General features: G+C 37.8%; 1 protein-coding gene across 2 annotated transcripts in view; it reads left to right on the top strand.

The window, feature by feature from the left end:
• The first annotated feature begins 1602 nt into the window (after positions 1-1602).
• The window catches only part of LOC115410063 (corticotropin-releasing factor receptor 1), a 67781-nt gene continuing 47288 nt past the window's right edge, over positions 1603-22095 (top strand). The window contains exons 1-4 of one of the 2 annotated variants that reach the window (XM_030121474.1): positions 1603-2386; positions 4867-4954; positions 7878-7931; positions 8305-8430. In XM_030121474.1, the coding sequence (XP_029977334.1) occupies positions 2357-2386; positions 4867-4954; positions 7878-7931; positions 8305-8430 (298 nt within the window). In that variant the 5' untranslated portion in view covers positions 1603-2356. Of the gene's footprint in view, positions 2387-4866; positions 4955-7877; positions 7944-8304; positions 8431-22095 lie in introns of both variants that reach the window. The other variant, XM_030121473.1, reaches the window with a different exon arrangement.

The raw sequence follows: 22095 nt of genomic DNA, 5'->3' as shown, positions 1-22095 counted from the left end.
ATGTTAACCTTTGACATGTAAAGCCATACCGTGGAGATGACAGGGTATGTACAGAGCCTGCAATCTGGAGATATCTCATGTCTAGATTGAAGATAAATCATCATCTTGAGATTAGACTGCGGAGGAGTGGTGGACTCCACTTGACAGCGGCCTCATCCAGCTGCAATATCCAGGGAAAGGATTAGTACGACGGTCTTACACAACCCTTGTGAATAAACCCAGGTGTCCATGCACAGTCAGACAACCGCACAGAAACACCAAAACAAATGCTTTTAGTAAAACACAACAGCCCTTTTGACACATGTCAAGCTTGATTAAGGTGATTTTTTAGCACCTGACTGCTAGTCTTGAAGACAGGTGTGTTTGGACGCTGTTACAGTTTGACAACAGCGGTACAGTGTGTTCCACACGGAGCAGACTCATGTGAACAGACTGATATTGCATCCTAACCAGTTTGCCATGGTCTTGCCCCTCTACTGACACCTCATGAGATGGCACACTCAGGGGAGGGCACTGTCACCTTGGATTAAAGCATATTGTGAATAATGCCTCTTTGCACGTCAGTGAGTCTAAAGAAAGCTTTAGCACAGTGTGCATAAAGCATTTTGTGCATTCAAAGCCTCTGTGTTATCAACATAAAAGTCAGCCATCCTTATTGTGTGTGAGCATACTATCACAACTGATTAACTCATGTGTTAAATATCAGTATCACTGAGTCAAAGCCAGAGAAATGGAAGCCCCTGGTACTGTATAATAAACTAGACATGTGCTCAGAGAAGACAGACATCTGCCGAGGCCAAGCGTCCACTCTGTGTCCGGTCCCACAATTTATTAAACTATAAACTAAAGGCAATGCTAGGTTAATTCTCCTGTCACTGCCCTTGACTGTGGTGCTGGTTTAGATGTTGACTTGGTCCCCAGGCACTTTCAGTGACAGCCCACTGCTCCTAGCATTAGGTCAAATGCAGAGCATGAATTTCCCTTTAGGGACAACAATCGTGAACTAAAAAAAACATGGCTTATGTTTTCCAGTTAGTGCCAGTAGTTAGATGAACTATTACCGCTGTAACAAAGGTCTTCTGTCTGAGCCTGGGGCTAAATGCTTCTCTAGTGTTTAACAGGTGAAAAATACCTTCTTTGCTCCTTTTTGTGGATCTGTGCCCAAAATGCATTGTGTTCATCCTTGGTCCATGTCCTACCCTTCTACCAGGTTTCATGTAAATCGATGCAGTAGGATTGAATCCTGCTGACAGACAGACAGACAGACTCAAAGTCAGACACAGAGACACAGTGATCCCATAACCTCCTTGGGGGAGGTAAATAATGACAAATGGAAAAACACACAATCAGGCCTCGTCATAACTTACATTTTTCACTTTGAAGCATTTTTAGCGTTTTTATGAAGCGCCCCAGGGATGCTTAACTTTATTGACACAGTGGGACCATCTGTCCCTTTTAGCTGACGGCCAAATCTGTTAACTCTGGGTTTTGGCACCAATTCAACTGAAAATGGGGGCACATGTTAAAAGGGTTCCTTTTCCTGGATGCTTGGCACTAAAAGCTGCTTTGACAGATGATGCTCACGGGTCATCTAATTATAAAAATCATTGTTTTATTTATTGTTTTATTTATTTTATTTATTTTTTTCTTGTTTTAAAGCCAGTGCGTTTAAGTTTCTTAAATCACTAAGGTCTAGATTGCAAAGGATTAAAGATTAGGATCAAGAAGAGTGAATCGTTGCATAATTAACTCCACGCCGAGGAACGGAGTTATTCCTCGGATACTCGCAACCAAGTGGCACAACGTGGGCGGTGCGTCGAGGGGAGTCAGAACCTCCACGGCAGCTCCACGGAGTCAGAAGCTGGATGTAGGAGCTGAGGGACGCGGCGGTCTGAGTCGGGGTCACCTGGAGAGTAAATAAATCACACATGTAAAAGGAGTTTTGTTCTCCATCTGATGGTGCGTGATTTCAAGGTGGATTCGGTTTCGTGTAACCCAAACTGACGGACGGACTACATTTGAGTATTCACGACAAAAAAAAAAAAAAAAAAAAAACCCGACACTTCAGCTCCAACACCTGAAGAGAGGACGAAATCCCACTGCTCCTGCACCTTTTCTCTACCTATTGGAACATTTTTTTCTTTTCTATTCCATCCTGATGTGACAGTTTGTATTTAGTTTATATTTACGCGTATCATTGGCACCGCGTAAAATGTGTTGTTGCGACTTCTTTCCGTCTTGCTATTGAACTCAAAGGGGAGTCTCAGTGAAAGCAATCGCAATAAAGGTGGATAAAGTCAATAGAAGACATTTAATGTGACACATGGAAAAATATGTGTAAAATATAGGACTGGAAATGCGTCGCAAATGCATCTATCTACTGGAGGTAAGTCCTGCGTCTTTGCGCATTGGATAAGCCATAATTTAACACCTTTCACGGCTCAGACATTTAATGAATGGATTAATGAAAGCTTGTGTTTGATAGTCACAGAGAATTCAGCCGCTTATAATGTTGATGAGGAAGGATTTAATCATCCCACCCAGATGTCAGCGGATGTTTAGGTTACTGTCTTCACCCCGCGGCTATTTAGAAATTATACCCTAAAAACCCCCAAAAACCTTTCTCTCAATTAGAACAGATCTAAACCACAACAGTAATTCGACACTTAGGTTTTGAGTTTTTTTTTTTTCTTTTCCTCATCTTCATGCTGCTTGATGACGCTCTTAATATGAGTCCAATCTGCCCCATATTAGTGCAAGTAAGAGATGGAAAAGATGCATCATATTAGTTCTAAAAACAAGCTGAGGTTGCGAATGGCGTGTTTACTGGTAAACACTGTGAAACACGAACCAGCACTTTGGGTTAGGATGGTCACAGACAACCCAGCACAAGTGACACGATTCCTCTGTATCTGGAACTGCAAATACTGAAGCTGCGGATTTGGGACAGTGGAGATTAAAACAGTTCATTCAGGAACTCCAGTTGCTTTTAAACTAATATTCTTACTTACTTACTCCACATGGGCATGTTTACTGTAGATTATGAAGTTAAAGCCAGCTTATTAAGTCTCTGTATTAAACCGAGTATAATGACCCTTTTCTGTCAGATGTAATACTCTCTTTAGATCTGTTACATATCTATATGACATTATTTCATATATGATTCATTCTAAGCAACAGTAAGGAGAGGAGGAGACTTGCTGATGTTGTTACAGATGCCTGAGGTGAATTACTTCATCTACCTCCTTCCCATTGTGTGAGAAAACTGCAGTACTAAGAATAGTCAAGAATCCTCTGAACATTTTCTGAAATGGCCCTGCCTGCTATTCCCAGCGTGTTCCCATTGTTGTGATTTAAGACCATGCAGGGCCCCCCCCAACCACATCTCTTCACTCACTCTCATGTGCAGCAACTCACATATCACATGCCTGCTGAGGTCCAAAAATGATAACGCCTTCATGAAGCAAGTGCTGCAGTTGCACATCACATGAAGTGCATGTTTTGTGCTATCGTTTTACATTAGGGCTGTCAGTTTGAGCTTTAATTACTTGAAGGGAGGTGGGCAGCCAAGCAGCACCAGGTTACTGTATGCTGATACCTGCACAGAATCACTGAGCGTGAAACAGGGGCAATAAGGCATCAGGAACCCTTCTTTGAAATCTGGGGCACTCTAGCATTTTATATTATGTGACTAGACACACTGCTGGAATTTCACACTGCTGTTATTATCAGATATGCATGAGCTTTTCCTACAAGAATTACTATTAATTTCAAGTTTTTCCCGTATTTTCTGTTGGGAAAATTGTTTACCGATTCTAATGTTGCATTATTCATAGAAGTATATTTTATTTAAAAGGGAAGTGAATCATTGGCTTTATATGTACAGTAACAGTACCCCCCCCCCTCCCTGTCTTCTGTATAGAAAGCAATCAGCTTAAATTTAACCTATGGATTGAGGTCAAACACTGAGGCGAGGGAGTCAAAGCTAAATATTAAATGATGACACTTGACAGTTTCTGGTTGTTTCTGTCTCCTATAAAATGGCACTGATGCTAGCACTAACAGATGCTGCTTGCCTGCCAATAGAGATTCAGGGAATCTTTCTAGTGTCGCCAACCGTTCTTGGTCTGGACAATATCCAGCATTCACTCATCCAGCCTGCTTGGAATCCAGTTGAGATCAAAGTGTGTGGATGAAATATTAATCCCAACATCATATCCGTTTGCCATTACTGTCTGCTAACAGCACCTAAAATAGATGTTCTCACATTTTTAGGTTGTTTTGTAAATAGAGCAATTGTTCTCTTATTGTAGAGTCTTGCAAAACACACCAATGGATCTGTCATATGACACTCAGAAGATACAGTAAACACATAACCACTTCTGAGTTATCGACTTTAGTTTTATAATTGTGTGCATTATTCAGTTCACGCTTTTGCATATACATACAGATGCAAAGTAGGTTATGTTCGGGCTTGTACCCATGCAGCGCACAAACACTAACAGTAACTTTACAGTCCTCCGACTAGGATGTTAATAGGTACATTATATTTTTCTTAACCTTGTATCTGTAAACATGAAAGCGTGCTGACATAGAAAATGATTAGTAACTACAAAGTGCGGCAAATTAAAAGCATTGCATCAGGCAAGAGGAGATGTTAATGCATGCATCAGCTGCTCAAGGGCAACAGCGGTGCAATTCAGCGGAACTTCATTTACTGTACATGAGAGAATCAAAGGGACAAAGATTAAGTCACAAGGCTATTAAAACTACAAAGACGTAGAGTTTATTCCACAGTCTCTTAGTTTTATTGGAATTTGATTTATTGATTGATTATGACTCTTTGTGACTGTTCTCTGTTGGCAGGTGTACGCCATCATGAGCCTTCTGCCTTCGGGCTCTTTAGCAGATTTGACATGTGAAGCCCTGCTTCTGTTAGCAGGAAATGTCTCACGTAAGTAAAACCAAACATGTGAATCCCATGATGAGCTTTAGTTTTTCTGACAGCTGGATGATTACTATAAGAACACAATTACAGTAGCTGCTACAAGGCAGCGATTCCCACAGCAATCCAACTTGAATGTTCTAATATTTGGTTACAACTGCACAGACGCTAAGAGTGAATTGATTTCCATTCATTTCTGTCTCATAACACAGACATATAACCACTAAATGTCAAACCATCATCTCAACACACAACTTTTCCCTTGTGCATATTGGCAAAACATCCTCTCCAATTACCCCATTTCTGTGCAGACCTCACTCATATGGTAATAGCCCGTACACACACTTACACATAAACAGCAAACACCCAGAGAGGGCACACAACCATGTGCAGATGCATAGGAATGATATACATGTAATTTGCCCCTGGTTCAAATCAAAGTTAGCCCTTGACAGTGTGGTAATAAAGCAGTCTGTGTTCTATTAGCATTCTGTCATATTGCCCACAGGTACTGTAGAATATTCCAGCTCTTTACATGCTTAAAGGTACAATATGTAACACGTGATGAAATGTACATGTATTAAAAGCCTTTTATTTTCACTGTGCGAACAGCATGTGCCCAAGAGGCAACAACCTCGACATGAAACAGAACCCAGTGTGGAAATAAAGCGTAATACCAGAGTCAACTGCTAGACGCTTCCTCCAAAAAACCTTGGCGAGAAACACAAAGTCAATCATGTTTTTCCAGGTTTCCCTCTGGTATAATTTGTTTAATTTAAACCTTCTAATGGGATACTTGTGATCTTTTTGCTATAGTTTCAGGGCTAGAATATGGTTTACTCTCCTCTTTGATGGGTATGTCACCCACTGGATTGGAGTTTTTGAGCTAATTCTTATTAAAGATAATTTTTTCTTGAAAAACAGCGTACCTGTGGTTGTGCCTAAAAAGTCACATTAACAATACTGTCACATTAATAATGTTCAGGAGCTGAAGTAAGGTGAGCTCACCCATCATTGGTCACTTTCCCCACCTCCATCCTCTTGTCCAAATATAATTATTTCTGGCTCCAAAATACCCAAACGGTGACAACCTGGCTGCAAACTGGAACCTTCACTGAAATTAGTAAAATGTACTCAAACTGGAGAAAATTTTACTCTGCTCAGATAACATTTGGTCCGTCTCCAAAAAGAGTAAAAGTTTTCTTTGGGTAGAGCTCTCCAAAGTCAGTATCTGCAGTGCAGATAAGGGGGGGGGGGGGTAAACATGACAAATTCATGGGGCCCAGCATTTGTGGGGGGCCCATAGAGCACTGAAGGGGGTCCAGTGGATACAGGTTAGAAGTTGTGAAAATTTCATGTAAGATCTGCTGTAGAACAGTGGCATAGAAGTCGGAAGTCTGACTTTGAAAGCATGTTAAATTTCAGTTTCGTTTCACGCTAGCGCAGTGGTTCCCAACCTTTTTTGGCTCATGACCCCATTTTTACATCAGAAATTTCTGGTGACCCCAGACATTGAAAAACTGAGACATTTTTTTGTTTTTGATCATGTAATAGTTTGCTATACTATGTTGCAAATAAACATTAATTTTAGATGACGTTTAGGCTATATAATGTATATTATTATTATGGACGGCGGCAGAAAAGCCAGGTGTAGATTACTGCACAAAGTGAGAATTTTATTTTCCTTGGTCGGGGTATGTACAGTCAGTCCAGCTTATATTCACAAGGCTGACAATTAATACTGAACAAACAATAACTCAAACTATGAATTATGAAAGAGCTGCAGCATCTGAAACCGGCCACAATGAACATCTGAAAGATAAACAGTACCACAGTGCTTCAGTTTCAGCTTCACAGTTTGTCTTTTATGTATTGTGATTGTCTCTGTCAACTCACTGTATATTCTTTATTAGTAAGTTTTGTTTTTTTTGTTTTTTTTTATCAATTACTAGAAATTTCAAGCAACCCCATTTGAATTCCCGGCAACCCCACATGGGGTCCCGACCCTAAGGTTGAAAAACACTGCGCTAGCGTAAGGGACATTATGTACGGACTGCCCCCCGCCCGCCCCCCCGGTCCAACAGATTGAGAAGATACTGAATTTATGAAGGGTCCACAATGTTTATGCTTCCATGGTGCCCACATTTGGTAGCGGTGCCCCTGCTCAGTATAGAGCCAAATTTACTCTTTTTGAGGAAAATACTTTTGACTCTTGAAAAAACACTCAGTAATTTTTCCTGTGTGGTATTTCAAAACCACTGGGTGATGTTCACAGTGGCTGTGGACACTTACAGTCTATGGATGCACCTTCCCTGGCTTTTTGGTTCCCTGACACCCCTGCTAATGGCCTGTAGACTGATTTCTATGTATAGAGTAGCTAAAACAGGGCTTGGCATAAGGATTTTCCATGTTAATCCTTTACCCTTTCACAAGTGCGTCACTAGTAATGTTAGATTAGAAACAGCATCATTTATTGTGAACAAACTACCAGCTCCAAGAAAAAAACCCAAACTTAAACACAAGCTTCAAGTGAGTGCATATACATCATGCATAAATGTTACATATTGTACCTTTAATATTGTACATCGATTAATTTATTTTATCATAGGTAAGTGAAAAAGGAAATTCTCAAAAACGGAAGCATACGACCTCAGAGCCACATTTGGCCCGCAGGTCCTTCTTCTTCCCCAAATCTTCCTGAATTATTATAGCAATAATAGCATGACCCTGGGGGCTTGTCTAGATACATATTTGCTGCAATGTTCCCGTTATTGCTTGGGGAAAGGTCTGTCACCAATGTTTACCGTTGCCCTTTAATGTGCAGCCTTTGTAACTGTTAAGCTGAATCTAATGAGATTTTCATAGCTTCTTCTAAACTCTGCAAACAAGGATTGAGATTATTGATGAAATTTTCCCCCCTTCCTGGTTGCAGTACAGTCCCTGGCCTCGACCTGGAACCAAACCCTCAGCAGCAGCAACGCCACAGGTCAGTGGAGCGGTGAGTCGGACACGCTATTCTTCTCAGATACTGTGATTCCTACTCAGCCTCTACAGCGGGATTTTTGTGGAATACCCCACAGGGGAAACAAGTTTGATGTGAACTCAGATTGTAAGGACTAACATCAAAGAAGACAACAATGCTAGAAATAGATTTGGTGTGATGCCACGGGAGACGACACTCAGTGGTAGCACAGGAGTAATCATTAAAGCCTGCATATGCAAACAGCTTATTCAGCCTCACAATTTATCGCCCAGATCATTGAAGCATTGTAAGAATTTCACAACAGCTATATGTAGTCTTTAGCCATGCCAGTAATGTATGTATGTCTGTGTCTGACATTTCTGTCCCTGCTCTTCAGGCTCAGGACCTTTTTGTGAAACCTCCATCGATGGCATTGGCACCTGCTGGCCCAGGAGCGGCGCTGGGCAGATGGTGTCGCGGCCCTGTCCAGAAATGTTTTACGGCGTCAGGTACAACACCACAAGTAAGTCAACAAATCAGTATGATCAGCGCATTGCAGAAACAATAGACAAAAGATGAGATTTGATGTTTTTTTCCCCCGTTCTCGTCTTCCCCCTCGGGCAAATCCTGTTTACGTAATTGTGTTTACAGAAATTAGCATGAGAGCATACAAATTAACAAGACACACAAAAGTGTAAAAACATGTGTACAAAAAGTAGGACTGCGGCAGATTATACACCATGTACTGCCAGAAGAAAGAGCTTAGAAAGTGATATATTGAAGCAAAGACAAAGTGCACCAGCTGTGAAAAATGGTGTTGTCAAAAGGACTTAAAAGAAAAATGGGATAATCTCGCAAAATGATCCTTAAATGCGACTGACTGAAAAGCTCGAGCCTGTTAAAGTGATGGAAACATTTTCACTTTTTAACAACCGTATCGGAGCAGCTGCTCTCAAACATTAGCTGTCCTGCAGATTCACCATCATAAACTGCCCCCCCCCCCTCTTTTTTTTATTCCGTTTAGTGTGTGAGATTTAGATGGATCTAATTGAAGAAACTGAGGATTATATTCATTCTCTAATTATGTTTTCATTAGTATATAATTGACTGAAAATAGGAATCATTGCGTTCTCATTACCTTAAAATGAGCTGTACAGATGTCTTGTCCCTTTGTATCCCCACTGGAGTATAATGCAGGGGGATGAGTCGGTCAGCATGTCTGCCTGACCATCCGCCCGTCCATCTGTCTGTCAGCAATTCATTTCTGTAGCAGATTTAACAAAGCCATTCACAATATTTTTCCACTAAACTTGCTACAATTAGAGGTTATGTGTTGAAGTGCTGCCTTTTCTGTTTGTTTTGTCCAACTGTCATCATTTCGTTTCAACTGTCAAAGTTTTCTGTATATGTTGCTCACAACTTGAGGTGCACTTTTCGTAAATTACTCGACCCTCTGACGGTTCCTGTTATATTTTGTGGCATTTTTGTGGTATTCGGCTGTAAGGTGCAGAGTTAGTATCCCCTTAACCAAACCAAACACTGACTTTGCTTCTTATTTATGCATTTTCAGTGACATCAGGAATCTGAGGCAATGGTTAAAATAGTTTTGGATTTTTTATTATAGTTTAGTTTTATTTAATTTTGACTTTTTTTCTCTAATTCAGTTAGTTTTAATGAGTTTTTAGAGCAGGTTTGCTAGTTTTTATTAGTTTTTTTTTTTTTTCTAAATGCTTAGTTTTAGTATTAGTTTTAGTTTTTTCATATCTTTTATCTTCCTCATCGTCATATTCACATAAATCTCATACAGGACTCTGCTACTTTCTCCCAACTTTAGTCTCCATGTTACCAGGTAATGGGGACAAGAAGCCGACAAAGACATTGACAAAGACGAAAATGAAGGGAATTTTATCCATAATTTTTATCCGTTTTAATTAGCTTGGTAAGCACACAATACAGTTTCAGTTAGTTGTCGTTTTTTCTTTTAATTATAGTTTTTGTTTATTTCAGTGAACGAAAATGTTTTGTCATTTCATTAGTTTTCATTGACAATAATAACTTTGATCTGAGGCAATAGTTTACGACTGCACGATACTGGAAAAAACTGACATTGCGTTTTTTTTTAACCTTCCGATATATATTGCGATATGAAATTGCTGTGTGGTGCCGACGTAAATGGTCAAACAATTTAGTTATGCTACCTCTCGTTGTGGCAACAATTGCAAGGCACTATCAAAACAGAACACGTGTTTCAGTATCATCGTTCTTGTAACCAAAATAACACCAGATACTGACGTTGCTTTTCTTTTTAGCACCAAGTCTTTGTTTTTGGTAATTTTCTCTTGTTTGTTGCTCATTATTCAATGTGTTTAGCAGCGACTCACTCCGTGTGCAGGGGCGTGGTCTGCTTCAGCAAACTGATTAAGAACGATTGTAATTGGTGGATCGCTACGTGCAGTGTGTGTCAAGTACCCAGGCTGAAATTAGATTAGAACACATTGAGTTCATTTGCCTCCTTCATTGCAGGACCTGCGATGTGACTATTGCTCACACGTACGTCATGATGACGATGCTCAAACGATATATTGTACATCCCTACAATGGTTATATATACAGTATACGTTGTATTTGGTTGCTATCTGTAACTTCACCACTTTAGGTTACAGAATGAACTTAAATTCACTGGCCACTTTATTAGGTACACCTGTTCAACTGCTTATTAATGCTCACATCTAACAGGCCAATCAAATGGCAGCAGCTCAATGCATGTAGACATGGTCAAGATGGTCTCCTGAAGTTCATGCCAAGTGTGAGAATCTGGAAGAAATATGATAAAAGTGACTTTGAATGTGGCTTGGTTGGTCTGAGTGTTTCAGAAGCTGCAGATTCACAGGTATTTCATGCACAACTCTTGCTAGGTTTTCCAGAGAATGGTCCAAAAATCAGAAAATATCAAGTGAGCAGCAGTTGTCTGGATGGAAATGCCTTGCTGATGGTAGAAGTCAGAGAATGGTTAAAACCCAGGTATGGAGTGGAGCATCCCTGAGCGTGTAACTTGTTGAACACTGAAGAAGATAGACTACAGCAGCAGAAATCCACACTCAGTGCCACTCCTGTCAGATAAGAACAGGAAACTGAGGCTGCAGTTTGTACAGACTCACCGAAGCAGAACAATAGAAGATCAGAGAAACACTGCCTGGTCTGATGGGTCTCAAGTTCTGCTGCAGTATTTGGATGGTGGGGTAAGAATTTGATGGAAATAGCATGAAATCATGGATCTATCTTGTCTTGTTTGGATGGTTCAGGTTGCTGCTGGTGTTGTTGTGTGTAGGGGGTATTTTTTTTGGCTTTCTTTGAACCGTACCAGTTGGGAATAGTTAAAACACCACAGCCCTCCCTCTATGATCACAGTGTACACATCTTATCCTTTTCCACATCCAACTGGATTAAACATGCAAAGCTCGCTGTACTCAAAGGCCTCTACAGTCAGCAGCTCTCAAACCAATAGATCACCTTCAGGATGTGTAGGAATGGGAGATTGGCATCATAGATGTGCAACCGCTTGATGCTATCTTACCATCATGAACAAACCCTCTGAGGAATGTTTCAGAACATTGTTGAATTAACCCTTAAAGACCTAGAATTATTCCAAATGAAGTTTTTCTCTACATATAACTATTCTTAAGTGTTTTCTTGTAATATTATCCTTTGCATTTTGCACTTTTCAGTAAAAATCAGCAATTTTCCTATATTTAATTTACAGATCATGTAGATGTTCATAAACGCTAAGTGTTAAAGGACTAATATTTTGCTTTTATAAATGGAATTATGCATTTTGAAACATTTCCCTGTGGTCTACATAAACTGTAAATGCTATGCTCGGGTCTGAATTCTTCATTAATTCAACTCCACAGGCTCATCTTTAACCCTATTTCTGAGTAATGACACCAGAAAGGTCATTTTGAGTACTGGTCCTTTAAATGCAAATGAGCCACTTCACACCCCACCCCCTCCAGGTTGTTGATTGTGCAGCTCTGTCCCTTTCAACCAACAACTGAACATTTTAGGTAATTGGCTCAAAGTTTGGACATATTTTCAGTTTTTACTACAACCGCTGCTGCTGATAAACTATTATGTCATACTCAGAGAAATGTTCTTTGGAAGTCTTCACCTTATATGTGCAAATGTTGTGAAGTAACTAGTTATAGACGTAACAAGTTAAGCAGGCATTAAAACGGGTTTAGAAATCCACTCAACTTTTGCCAAAATTAATATAAAGATAGCTTTGCAGCACCTGAAGGGTTCAAATTCTTACTTTTTGCACTATTAGTGTCCCTAAATACACAAAAAATGCACCAAAGACTAATAAAAGTGGGTTTAGCGAAATATGACCCTTTAAATTCAATGGTTATTATGTCATAACAGAGAAAACTGAAGCAAAAGTGACTTTTTCAGCAAAATATATCACTGTCTGAACATAAAAACATGCATCTACAACTATTACTATAACTATGTCATTTGATAAACCAGCTACATGGGTTTTTACTGTTGAACCAGTGTTGCAGAAAAGTGTCAGAACATCCAAATGGGTCGTACCAGATGCTGACAAAAAGCTCAGAGACTACAACTGAATGAATTATTTCAATGTATTGATAAGATTATTGGTTTAAAAGTTATGAAACATTTTAGATCAGTTGCTTTTGGTCGCTGATGGCTGATGTCTTTGAGGGTTTTAAGTCCTGTAGATAAAAGGAAGTCCAACCTTTAATACCAACGTGTGAAGTGGTTATCACATTCTGAAGCATGTTCTCTATCATAAAACCTCACAATCTGTTGAATCTGCAGTGGAGTCTTAGGAAAACACAGGAAATTTAGATAGTGTTTTATGAAAGTAGGATAGTGGTTCAGATGCCTAAACTATTTATAATCTCCTGCCACCGTGGGTTTTTTTTGGGTTGTTTTTTTTTTTTTCTTTCTTTCTCATTTGGGTCTCCAAATTGTGATCTATAAAAGAGGCTGAGCAAAGCATTTGCAATGTAGAGCAGTAATCATTTGACCTTGGGGGCTTCAAAATTAGTGTTTAACCTGGAACTCACGCGGTTCATTATTAATTCATGCATGTGCTATAAATATTGGTCTCCTCGCCGCTATCGTTTTGCAGCACAGTGTGGAGACAGGTCTCATAAAAAGTGAGACAAACAACCTCTTGGCAACACATCTTATCAAATACACATCTCAAGGCTTCGATGTGTATCTATGTGGAGCACTGCGGCACTCTGAAGGTAATGCAAACAATACCAAGGGCTCCACAGTAAATACAATTAGGTGAGTTTATTCAATAAAAGCAAATATGTTTCCTCACAAATTAAAGTCTAAACCCCCCAAAGGACCCTTAGAAGTCTCTTGTGAGGGAGAGAGTGAACTGAGCTGTAATTCAGCCTTATCCCTCTAGTAATTTGACACTGCAAGGTTCATTTCACCTTCAGGATTAACATAATCTCTATTCAGGCATAGCCTAAAAGCCTAAAAAACTGCTCATCATCTGACATTGGCGGAGAAGGTCAGTAGTCGAAGCCAAGGGGGTTTAGGAAATAAGATGAGGGCATATTTATGTCAGTACTCGGCTAACGTAAATGGCTTCGTACCAGTGCTACCCTGGATTCCACATGATGTTCTGATCTGCAAGGTACAAAATGTCAAGACAGCATCCTAACAGAACACCCTGCTCTATCTGTGGACGGTATATGAAGACAGACAACGCAACGCCACTTCAATCTGCTTGAGAAAAGCAATGCCAAAATGGTTTCGGTGAAGAGAGCAGGTGTCTCTTTTTATATGGGACTGCACTGCGTTTCTATCCAGTGTCCCACGTCCCAGTTATTGAAATGGTGTCCCACATTTTGACTTTGACAGGAATGCATGAGTTCACGCAGACTACCACATAAGACGATAAGATCTGTGAAACTTTAGCTTCCCTTCACGCCAGGGGCTAACCTGTAACCTGCATAGCCTATTGTGTGTGTCTATTTAGTTTTTATTCTTTTTTTCTATCATATTTGAGCACTATCCATTGGTAGCATGTCCCACATTGCACCACATAAACATATTTGCCCCACATTTGTATTGTCAGGATCTGATCAGCCTGTGGTTATGGGAGCTGCAGTAAAAACTTACTGGAATAATAATTTAAAGATGGACCATTAGAGGGTGGGAATAAGTCCAAGCACCAGAATGATTCCAGGAATAAAAACTGGGCTAGTTTTTTTTAATTAGCAAGGTATGTCTATAGGTGCCAGACTCTAGTGGCTCTTATACATAATTTACTTCAATGTTGCTGATGTAGGTTATTTCACTCAATTATCTGTTGTTATATCCACCTATATTTGGTCAAATTACTCGTTTTCTTTCTAAAGTCTAAAAATACAGCAAAGAGGAGGAAGAAGTCTGTCTTCCCCTCAGACAGATCAATTACAATATGCACGGTATTGTCAAAGGTCATTATGGATTTTCTCATCAATGATGCTAAAAATACTGAAAATGTAAAGTGACACTTAACACTAAACAGAATGTAATGCATTGATGCTAGTGATACTGTACGTAAAAATCAGGAAATATATAAAAAGCTGCAATTCCTGTTCTGTTCCTTTTCTTTTAACCTGTAAAGACCCAATGCTACTTCTGTGACAGTTAACCAGTAGAATTTTTCTCTCTATTTTAACCTTTTTTAGGTGATTTATCACCATTTATTATAATATTATCCTTTGTATTTTATGTTATTTTCAGTATTAATCATGTATTTTCCTATATTTAATTCACTGATAATGTATGTTGTGTTCTTAAAAGCTCAGAGTAAATTCAAAGGTTATATCAAAACAGAAAACTGAAGAAAAAGTGACTTTTTCAGTCAAATTAGTAAATGTACAAAAACCCAGTGTGTCCATCTACTGTCATTGATCCAACTCCATGGGTTTTATAACTGCTGGTTATTAAATGTGTCCATGCTTCGTACTGATGTCCACAGCAAGTTTATTCTTCACGGAAGATAGTGGTACACCATGAAAACACCGTGAAAACGAAATACAAACAGAAAATTAAAAATGGTTTCACTTAAACGTCATTCTTACACAACACTGTAAACATAAATTAAAAGTCACTGTTACCGTGTTCGCCTGGATAACCAACAGAAAAATGGGACGGGGGTATAGTGTTCTCTTTTCGGACCCGCCAGATCTGTCCTTTCCTCCTGCGTTGTCCTTCGCTTCCGTGTTGAGGCCACATGACTGTACGTGAACTTTGATCAGGACGAACTTAGTGCAAAATAATTATTTGACTTAATAAAACGACTTACATTACAACAAATCAGATATTTCAAAAATGATGTACAAAATAAAATTAACCCAAAACATCTAAAATATAATGATCAGGTTAATAAACTGCTGTGTTGCCATAGCAACTTGACGACCTGAAACTCTATCCATTACAGGTTTTACTGGTGAATCAATGTTGTAGAAGATGACGGTGTTTCCATATTCACTACGGAGCCTCTGAACATCCAAATGGGTCATATCTGATGACCATGAAAAGATGACAAACTACATTTCACACCAATTATTTACATGTATTGATTGGATTAGTGGATCAACAGGGATTAAACATTTCAGATCAGTAGATGGTTTTGGTCAGTGGTGGTTGTTTAGGTCTTTATGGGTTAATATTGTTTTAGTATGACTCTATGTCTTGAAGTTTGTATGAAAAATGTGAGCGTCTATTTGTCTTTCAGTCATATTCTACTAAACCTGGCTCATTTTCCCTTTGGATAAAACTGAAGTTTTGTTTTTTTTTAACCGTTCTGCTCTAAAATCACCAGGATCAGGAAGGCAGTGATTTTGCCTCGAGTGGTTAATTTTTCGGTCTTACAACACAGTGATAGAACAACACAGATTGCAGAACTTTAGTAGATTGAAGAACTTCATGCAATGAACTTCATGTGTGATTGCAAAAACAAGTGCAAAAATGTTCTAAATTTAACATGAATGGCAGATCTTTATATTAGGTTCAAATTCAGTACAGTCCAAAAACTCAAACTAACAGAGCATCATATTATTCTGCATAAGTGTGATTCTCTGTTGTCCTGATGTCCCTGAACTACTCCTGTCTCACATTCAGACACTGATATCCTCCATTTCAGCCTCTTCCATACTTAATGGCTTTTTTTTTCTGATTTGTGTGGTGAGTGAACACAGAATGGCACTAAATTACACTGATCAGTATTCATTTTTATGCAGTAGAGCAGAGGTGGAGGGTAATAAAATACAAGTACTTCATTTCTGTACTTAAGTCATGTTTATCTTTCTGGCAAACTTTTACTTTAACTCACTACAATTTAATCAACAGATCTTTACGTACTCCTTACATTTGCAAAACAGACTTGTTCCTTTAGTTTGAATGCATTTATTGTTATTTTAGGTCACTGTGCGTCTTTGCACGGCCTGTACTCTTTCACTTTTGCCTGAGTAATGAAGTTGAATCAGATTGAGATGTGCTTCATTTGTCTCCAAAGGGAAATTGAGTTGTCGCTGACTTTGAAATAAAACAAGAATTAAATTACACTCAGTTACAATAGAACAGTCATAGTCGTAAGAAGAAATATGCAGCATAAGTCACGTCAAAGCAGTCATCTAGTTTATGTGGTTGTGTTTGTATCTGCCATTTGTTGTACAAATGATGTGAGGATGAAGAATGCTGCAGTTCAGGGAGGTAAGCAACAAAGGGAAAAGTAAAAAATGAGTGAAGAATAAGTGTACTTTTGCCACTTTTTTTTCATTTCAAGAAAGAAAAAAACAATATATGATGCATTTTAGATATAGTCTTGAATTGTTTTTCTTAGTTTAACCAACCGAAACCCCTCCCTCCCACCCTTCTCATGTACATACAAACTACCACTAAGCATGAAACAAAACAAAACAACACAACAAAAAAAGAAAAGGGGGGGGCACAATAATATAAATGATGATATGGGTACATTAAATAAGGGACACTCTTATGCGTTCTTTCAATCTTACAGGGTATATGATGCTATTGGAGGGTGTTGAGCCTATTAAAATACAAAATTAAGGGGTCCCATAATTTATGGAACTTTCCAATTGATCCTCTGGTGAAATACTTTATTTTTTCTAATTTTAGGAAAACCATCAAATCGCTAACAAATGCTTTTGGTGGGTCAGGAGATTTTTGCCACTTCTAATGGTCTGCTCAGTTGCAAAAAGTAGAAGACAGTAAATGGTCTGTAATGCTTTTCAAGGATGTGTATTTATCTGTAAGACGAAGACAGCATTTTGTTTGGATTATGGAACATAAAAGTCAGCTGCTGTAAACCCCAGGTTATGAAAATATCTAGCAAAAACTTCATGGAGGATCTAAATGTCTGTGATTAAGCTATGTACAGGGGGCTTAAAAACATTGAATCTACAAATTTGCATTTAATACCTTAACACGTAAAGACCCAGAGCTACTTTTGTGTTACTTGCCAAATTAATTTTTCTCTTTATTTTACCTTTCTTAAGTGATTTAACACAATTTATTATCATATTATTCTCTATATTTTGCTTTTTTTTTTCAGTGAAAATCAGGTATTTTCCTATATTTAATTCACTGATCATGTAGATGTTCATTAAAGCTCAGCTTCAGGTTGATGGTTATTATATCCAAAACAGAGAAAACTGAAGAAAAATGACTTTTTCAGCAAAGATATGAATAAGAGAATGTAAAAATAAGTGTGTCTATCCACTGTCAATGATCTGACAATGATCCGACTCCATGGGTTTCCATGGTAACTACGGAGCCTCTGAATGTCCGAATGGGTCATAACTGATGACCTTAAAAATATGAATAACTCTATTTTACACCAATTATTGACATGGACTGATAGGATTAGTGATGTAGAAGTTATTAAACATTTTAGATCAATAGATGATTTTGGTCGACGGTGGATGTTTGGGTCTTTATGGGTTACAAAAAGTCTTTAAAAGGTATTAAATTTGATATGTTAGGTCTTAAATTATGATGCCACTGTATTGTGTTTAAATGTGTTTGGGAAATGTCCAAGCTGCAAAAAAAGTAATGTTAGTCTACTCAGTTCCATTGAAATTAGGAACCATTAATCACCAACTTTGCAGCCAATAGTGAGAAATGACTTGGAGTAAATAAGTAAATTTTCCTAAATTACAGTTTTCACAAATTTTTGCCAGTATGGCTGTGAAATGGGCTTCAAATTCTGTTCTATGTAGTCATAAAAAGGTCTTAAAAAGTCTTAAATTTGTAGAAACCTGTATATATGTATGCATATATACTGAATATACTGAATACATTCAACCTTTTGGATTAACAGTGTTCAGCCGATGGTTTTGGAGGTGCTCTGCATTATTTGTAGCCTGTCCCTCAAGAGAGTCATAATGTCTATTTTCTGGAAATGTCAACGCATTCCAGTGACTAAATGAAGCACATCAGGATGCAGAGCGCACCACAGGCACGTTGAAATTATCACAGAGATTTGGGGTTTCATTAGCAACACATTTCAACTTTTATACTCATGACATCAAACGATTTATGAGGGTGTTAACAGACAGTCTTGACACGGGCAGGTTTTTTTGCTCTCAGCTAAAATTCACCACCACAGAAAGTCTGGATTCAGCCTGAGCAGGCTGTAACTAATATGGTTCCATTATTTTTAATTTGTAAATGAGAGACAGATGTATGTCACTTCTTGTTTACGTCTGCTTCACACAGTTCAAGAGACAGATCCAATATTTGTACTAATTTTATGCATAATGTACAATACTGTGCAAAAGTCTTAGACCATTATTAGTTTTGTTGTTTTTGCATACATATTTATTTATCATTCTCTTTTCTTCAGATACACCAAAAAAATACAGGAATTATGTGCGCAGCCTTAAAAGACACAAAACTGAACTGAAAACTGAACTAAATAGGTTGTAAAGGTTAATGTGAGTATGTAGTGTGACCCCCTGACCTCATAACAAGAAGGAACACAAACAGTTAGAAACATCTGATGTGTTGAATGAAGCCTGGTCTAAAATATCAGAAAATGAATGCAATAAATCTCATATTGTTATATTATATTAAGGTAAATCACTTTGGTTTGTAGAAGATTTCTTTAGTTACAAATGTATGGAAGTAAATCTGTCTCATCAGATTTTGAATTATAAAAGCCACTGAATTTCTAGCACTCAATTTTTTTGCACTGACATTAAGTATCTGAATTTTTTGTCTGTTAATTTAACTATGTTCATAAATTTAGAATAAATAAACTTCAGCTGCAAAAAATTCAGTTACAAAAAAGTCAAAAGCAAAAAATTCAGATGCAAAAAATTCTGAAGCAAAAAATTCAGACACAAAAAATTCAGATCACACATCCGGGACACCAAGGATAAGCAATCGATTCTATCTCAAGTCGAACCGACAGCCAGCCAATCAAGTTACATTAGGTTGGTCATGTGACACCAGTGCAGGAAGACTGTCAGCGCGGATGTGTGATCTGAAGTTTTTGCACCTGAATTTTTTGCTTTTGAATTTTTTTGCATCAGAATTCTTTGCTTGTGAATTTTTTGTATCTGTATCAGCGCAAAAAAATTCAGTGCTACAAATTCAATGGCTTTTGTAATTCAAAATCTGATGAGACAGATTTACTTCCATACTAATGCTGCACATGTTTGACATTTATCCAGATTGTATCTTAATACAGAGACTGTGATCATTATAATTTTACTAAACCAGCAAAACTAATATTGGCCTAAGACCTGTGCACAGTGCTGTATATTTCAAAACAGTTAAATCAAAATTTCAAGACAAATGTATCATAAGGGAGACAATAAAACCTCATTCTAATCCGAATCCAAAAACTTTACATACAGTGTACACTATATATCAAATGCCACATAAAATTATGCAAAACAAATTGCTTTACTGATTAAAAAATACACATTATGTAAGTATAGGAATTCGTTGCACTGCTGGTAAGTTAATGTTATTAATACTAACTCCACCAATATTAGTAAAAATAACAACTAAAGCATATTTTTTGCATGAAATTTGGCTACAGTGCTTCAGAAAAAATCTTTTTATCACATGAACAATATTTTCAGCTGCCCTTCCCTGTCTTTGGCAGCCTATTGCTTTATGTTAATTACATACATATCTTTAAAAACAGACCATAAATAGAGTCTTTTATTTATTTGCAAAAAAGAAAAATGCTTTTTTGTAAACTCCCTGAGGCTACAGCTCAGACTGCAGGCAAAAATGACCCAAATATTTGTATTCATTTTCAACTCAGATCTGGGGGTTTTTCATTACATTTCAGTCTAAGAGCACAAATCATACAGAATGTGATTTTTTTTTTTTTTTTTTCAAGTCTGATCTAGGCCACTTCTATATGTAGTCCTGAAATAGATGCAGGTCTGACCTTTTCAATGTGACCTCAGTCTGAAAAGTCACATCAGAGTTCATAAGACTTTTACATCACTGCAAATGGAAAGATCAACGTGAATGCATCAGTAAAATGAATCCAACACGTCATAAATAATACTAAAACCCTGAGAGGAACCTTTTTACTGCATTATGAACAGAAATAATACTTATATTTTTAGCTTAAAAGTAAAGTTTTCACCATGTTGTACCTTTACTGAAGGACATGATGCCTTGAACGTGATGATTCAGCTCACAATCATGAACATTTCACATTGAAGAACAAAAAACCCATCATATCTGAGTAATGAGTCAGAATTGAACACTAAGGCTGATTGTGTGAAGAGGACAATGAATGTGAAAAGTGACATGGAATCTGACCTTTTCATTACTGATCTGGGACACTTTCACATGTAATCCTGAAGCAGATCCAGATTGGATCTGTTGCAACGTGACCTTATTCTTAATGGTCAGATCAAATTCATGACACTTTTACATCATTTTAAATGGAGACTCATCAGTCAATGCACTAGAGTCACTCACATGATGTAAAGTAAAAATAATCCAACCCATCACATATAATAGTAAAACACTGACAGGGATCTTCTTTTTTTTTTTTTTTTTTTTTTTTTTTTACTGCACAATGAATATAGATAATACTTCAATATTTCATCTTAAAGGTCAGATTTTGTTATGTAGTACCTTTATAGAAGGAAATGATGCAAACACTTGTAAATCCACTAGGTTTGTGGATGTGGTTCAGTTCAGGATCGTGCCATTTTCCCACTGGAATCTGATAGCCATATGAAAAAAAAAATCATATCTGAGTCATGAGTCTTAAGTAATAGAGCGCTAAGGGAGACAGTGTGACAATGAAACACAATGAATGTCAACAATCCCATGGAATCTGATCTCTTCATTTCTGATGTGGGCCACTTCCATACGTTACATCAGACTCTGGTCAGAGGAGAATTCACAATACTTTTTACTCTAGACTGAGATTCATCACAACTGTACTCAGAACGTAGTCTCTACAGTATTATTAACCCATAAAGGCCCAAACATCCACCTTTAATCAAAATCATCTACTGATCTAAACTGTTGAATAACTTCTGATCCACTAAACCTATCAATACGTGTAAATAATCAGTGTAAAATACAGTTTATCATTGTTTCATGGTCATCAGATATGACCCGTTTGGACATTCAGATGCTCCGTAGTGAACGTGGAAACATCGTCATCTTCTACAACTTTGATTCACCAGTAAAATCCATGGAGTTGGATCAATGACAGTGGATGGAAATGCTTGTTTTATGTTCAATTATTGATAGATTTGCTGAAAAAGTCAATTTTTCTTCAGTTTTCTCAGTTTTTTTTATGTAGTAACCCTCAACTTTAACCCATAAAGACCCAAATACCCATTACCAACCCAAACCATCTACTGATCTAAACTGTTTAATACCTGCTGATCCACTAATCCTATCAATACATGTAAATAATTGGTGTGGAAATGCTGTCACCCTCTACAACACTGATTCACCAGTAAAACCCATGGACTTGGATCAATGCTTGTTTTACGTTCAGTTAATGATAGATTTTATTGAAAAAGTCACTTTTTCTGCAGTTTTCTCTGTTTTTGATATAATGCCCCCAACTTTAATCTGAGCTTTTATGAACATCAGTAAATTAAATATAGGAAAATACCTGATT

This window comes from Sphaeramia orbicularis, chromosome 19 (genome assembly GCF_902148855.1).
Source record: "Sphaeramia orbicularis chromosome 19, fSphaOr1.1, whole genome shotgun sequence".
Taxonomy (NCBI): Eukaryota; Metazoa; Chordata; class Actinopteri; order Kurtiformes; family Apogonidae; genus Sphaeramia; species Sphaeramia orbicularis.
Note: the sequence above shows the minus strand (reverse complement) of the source record. Positions and strands in the feature narration are given on the sequence as shown.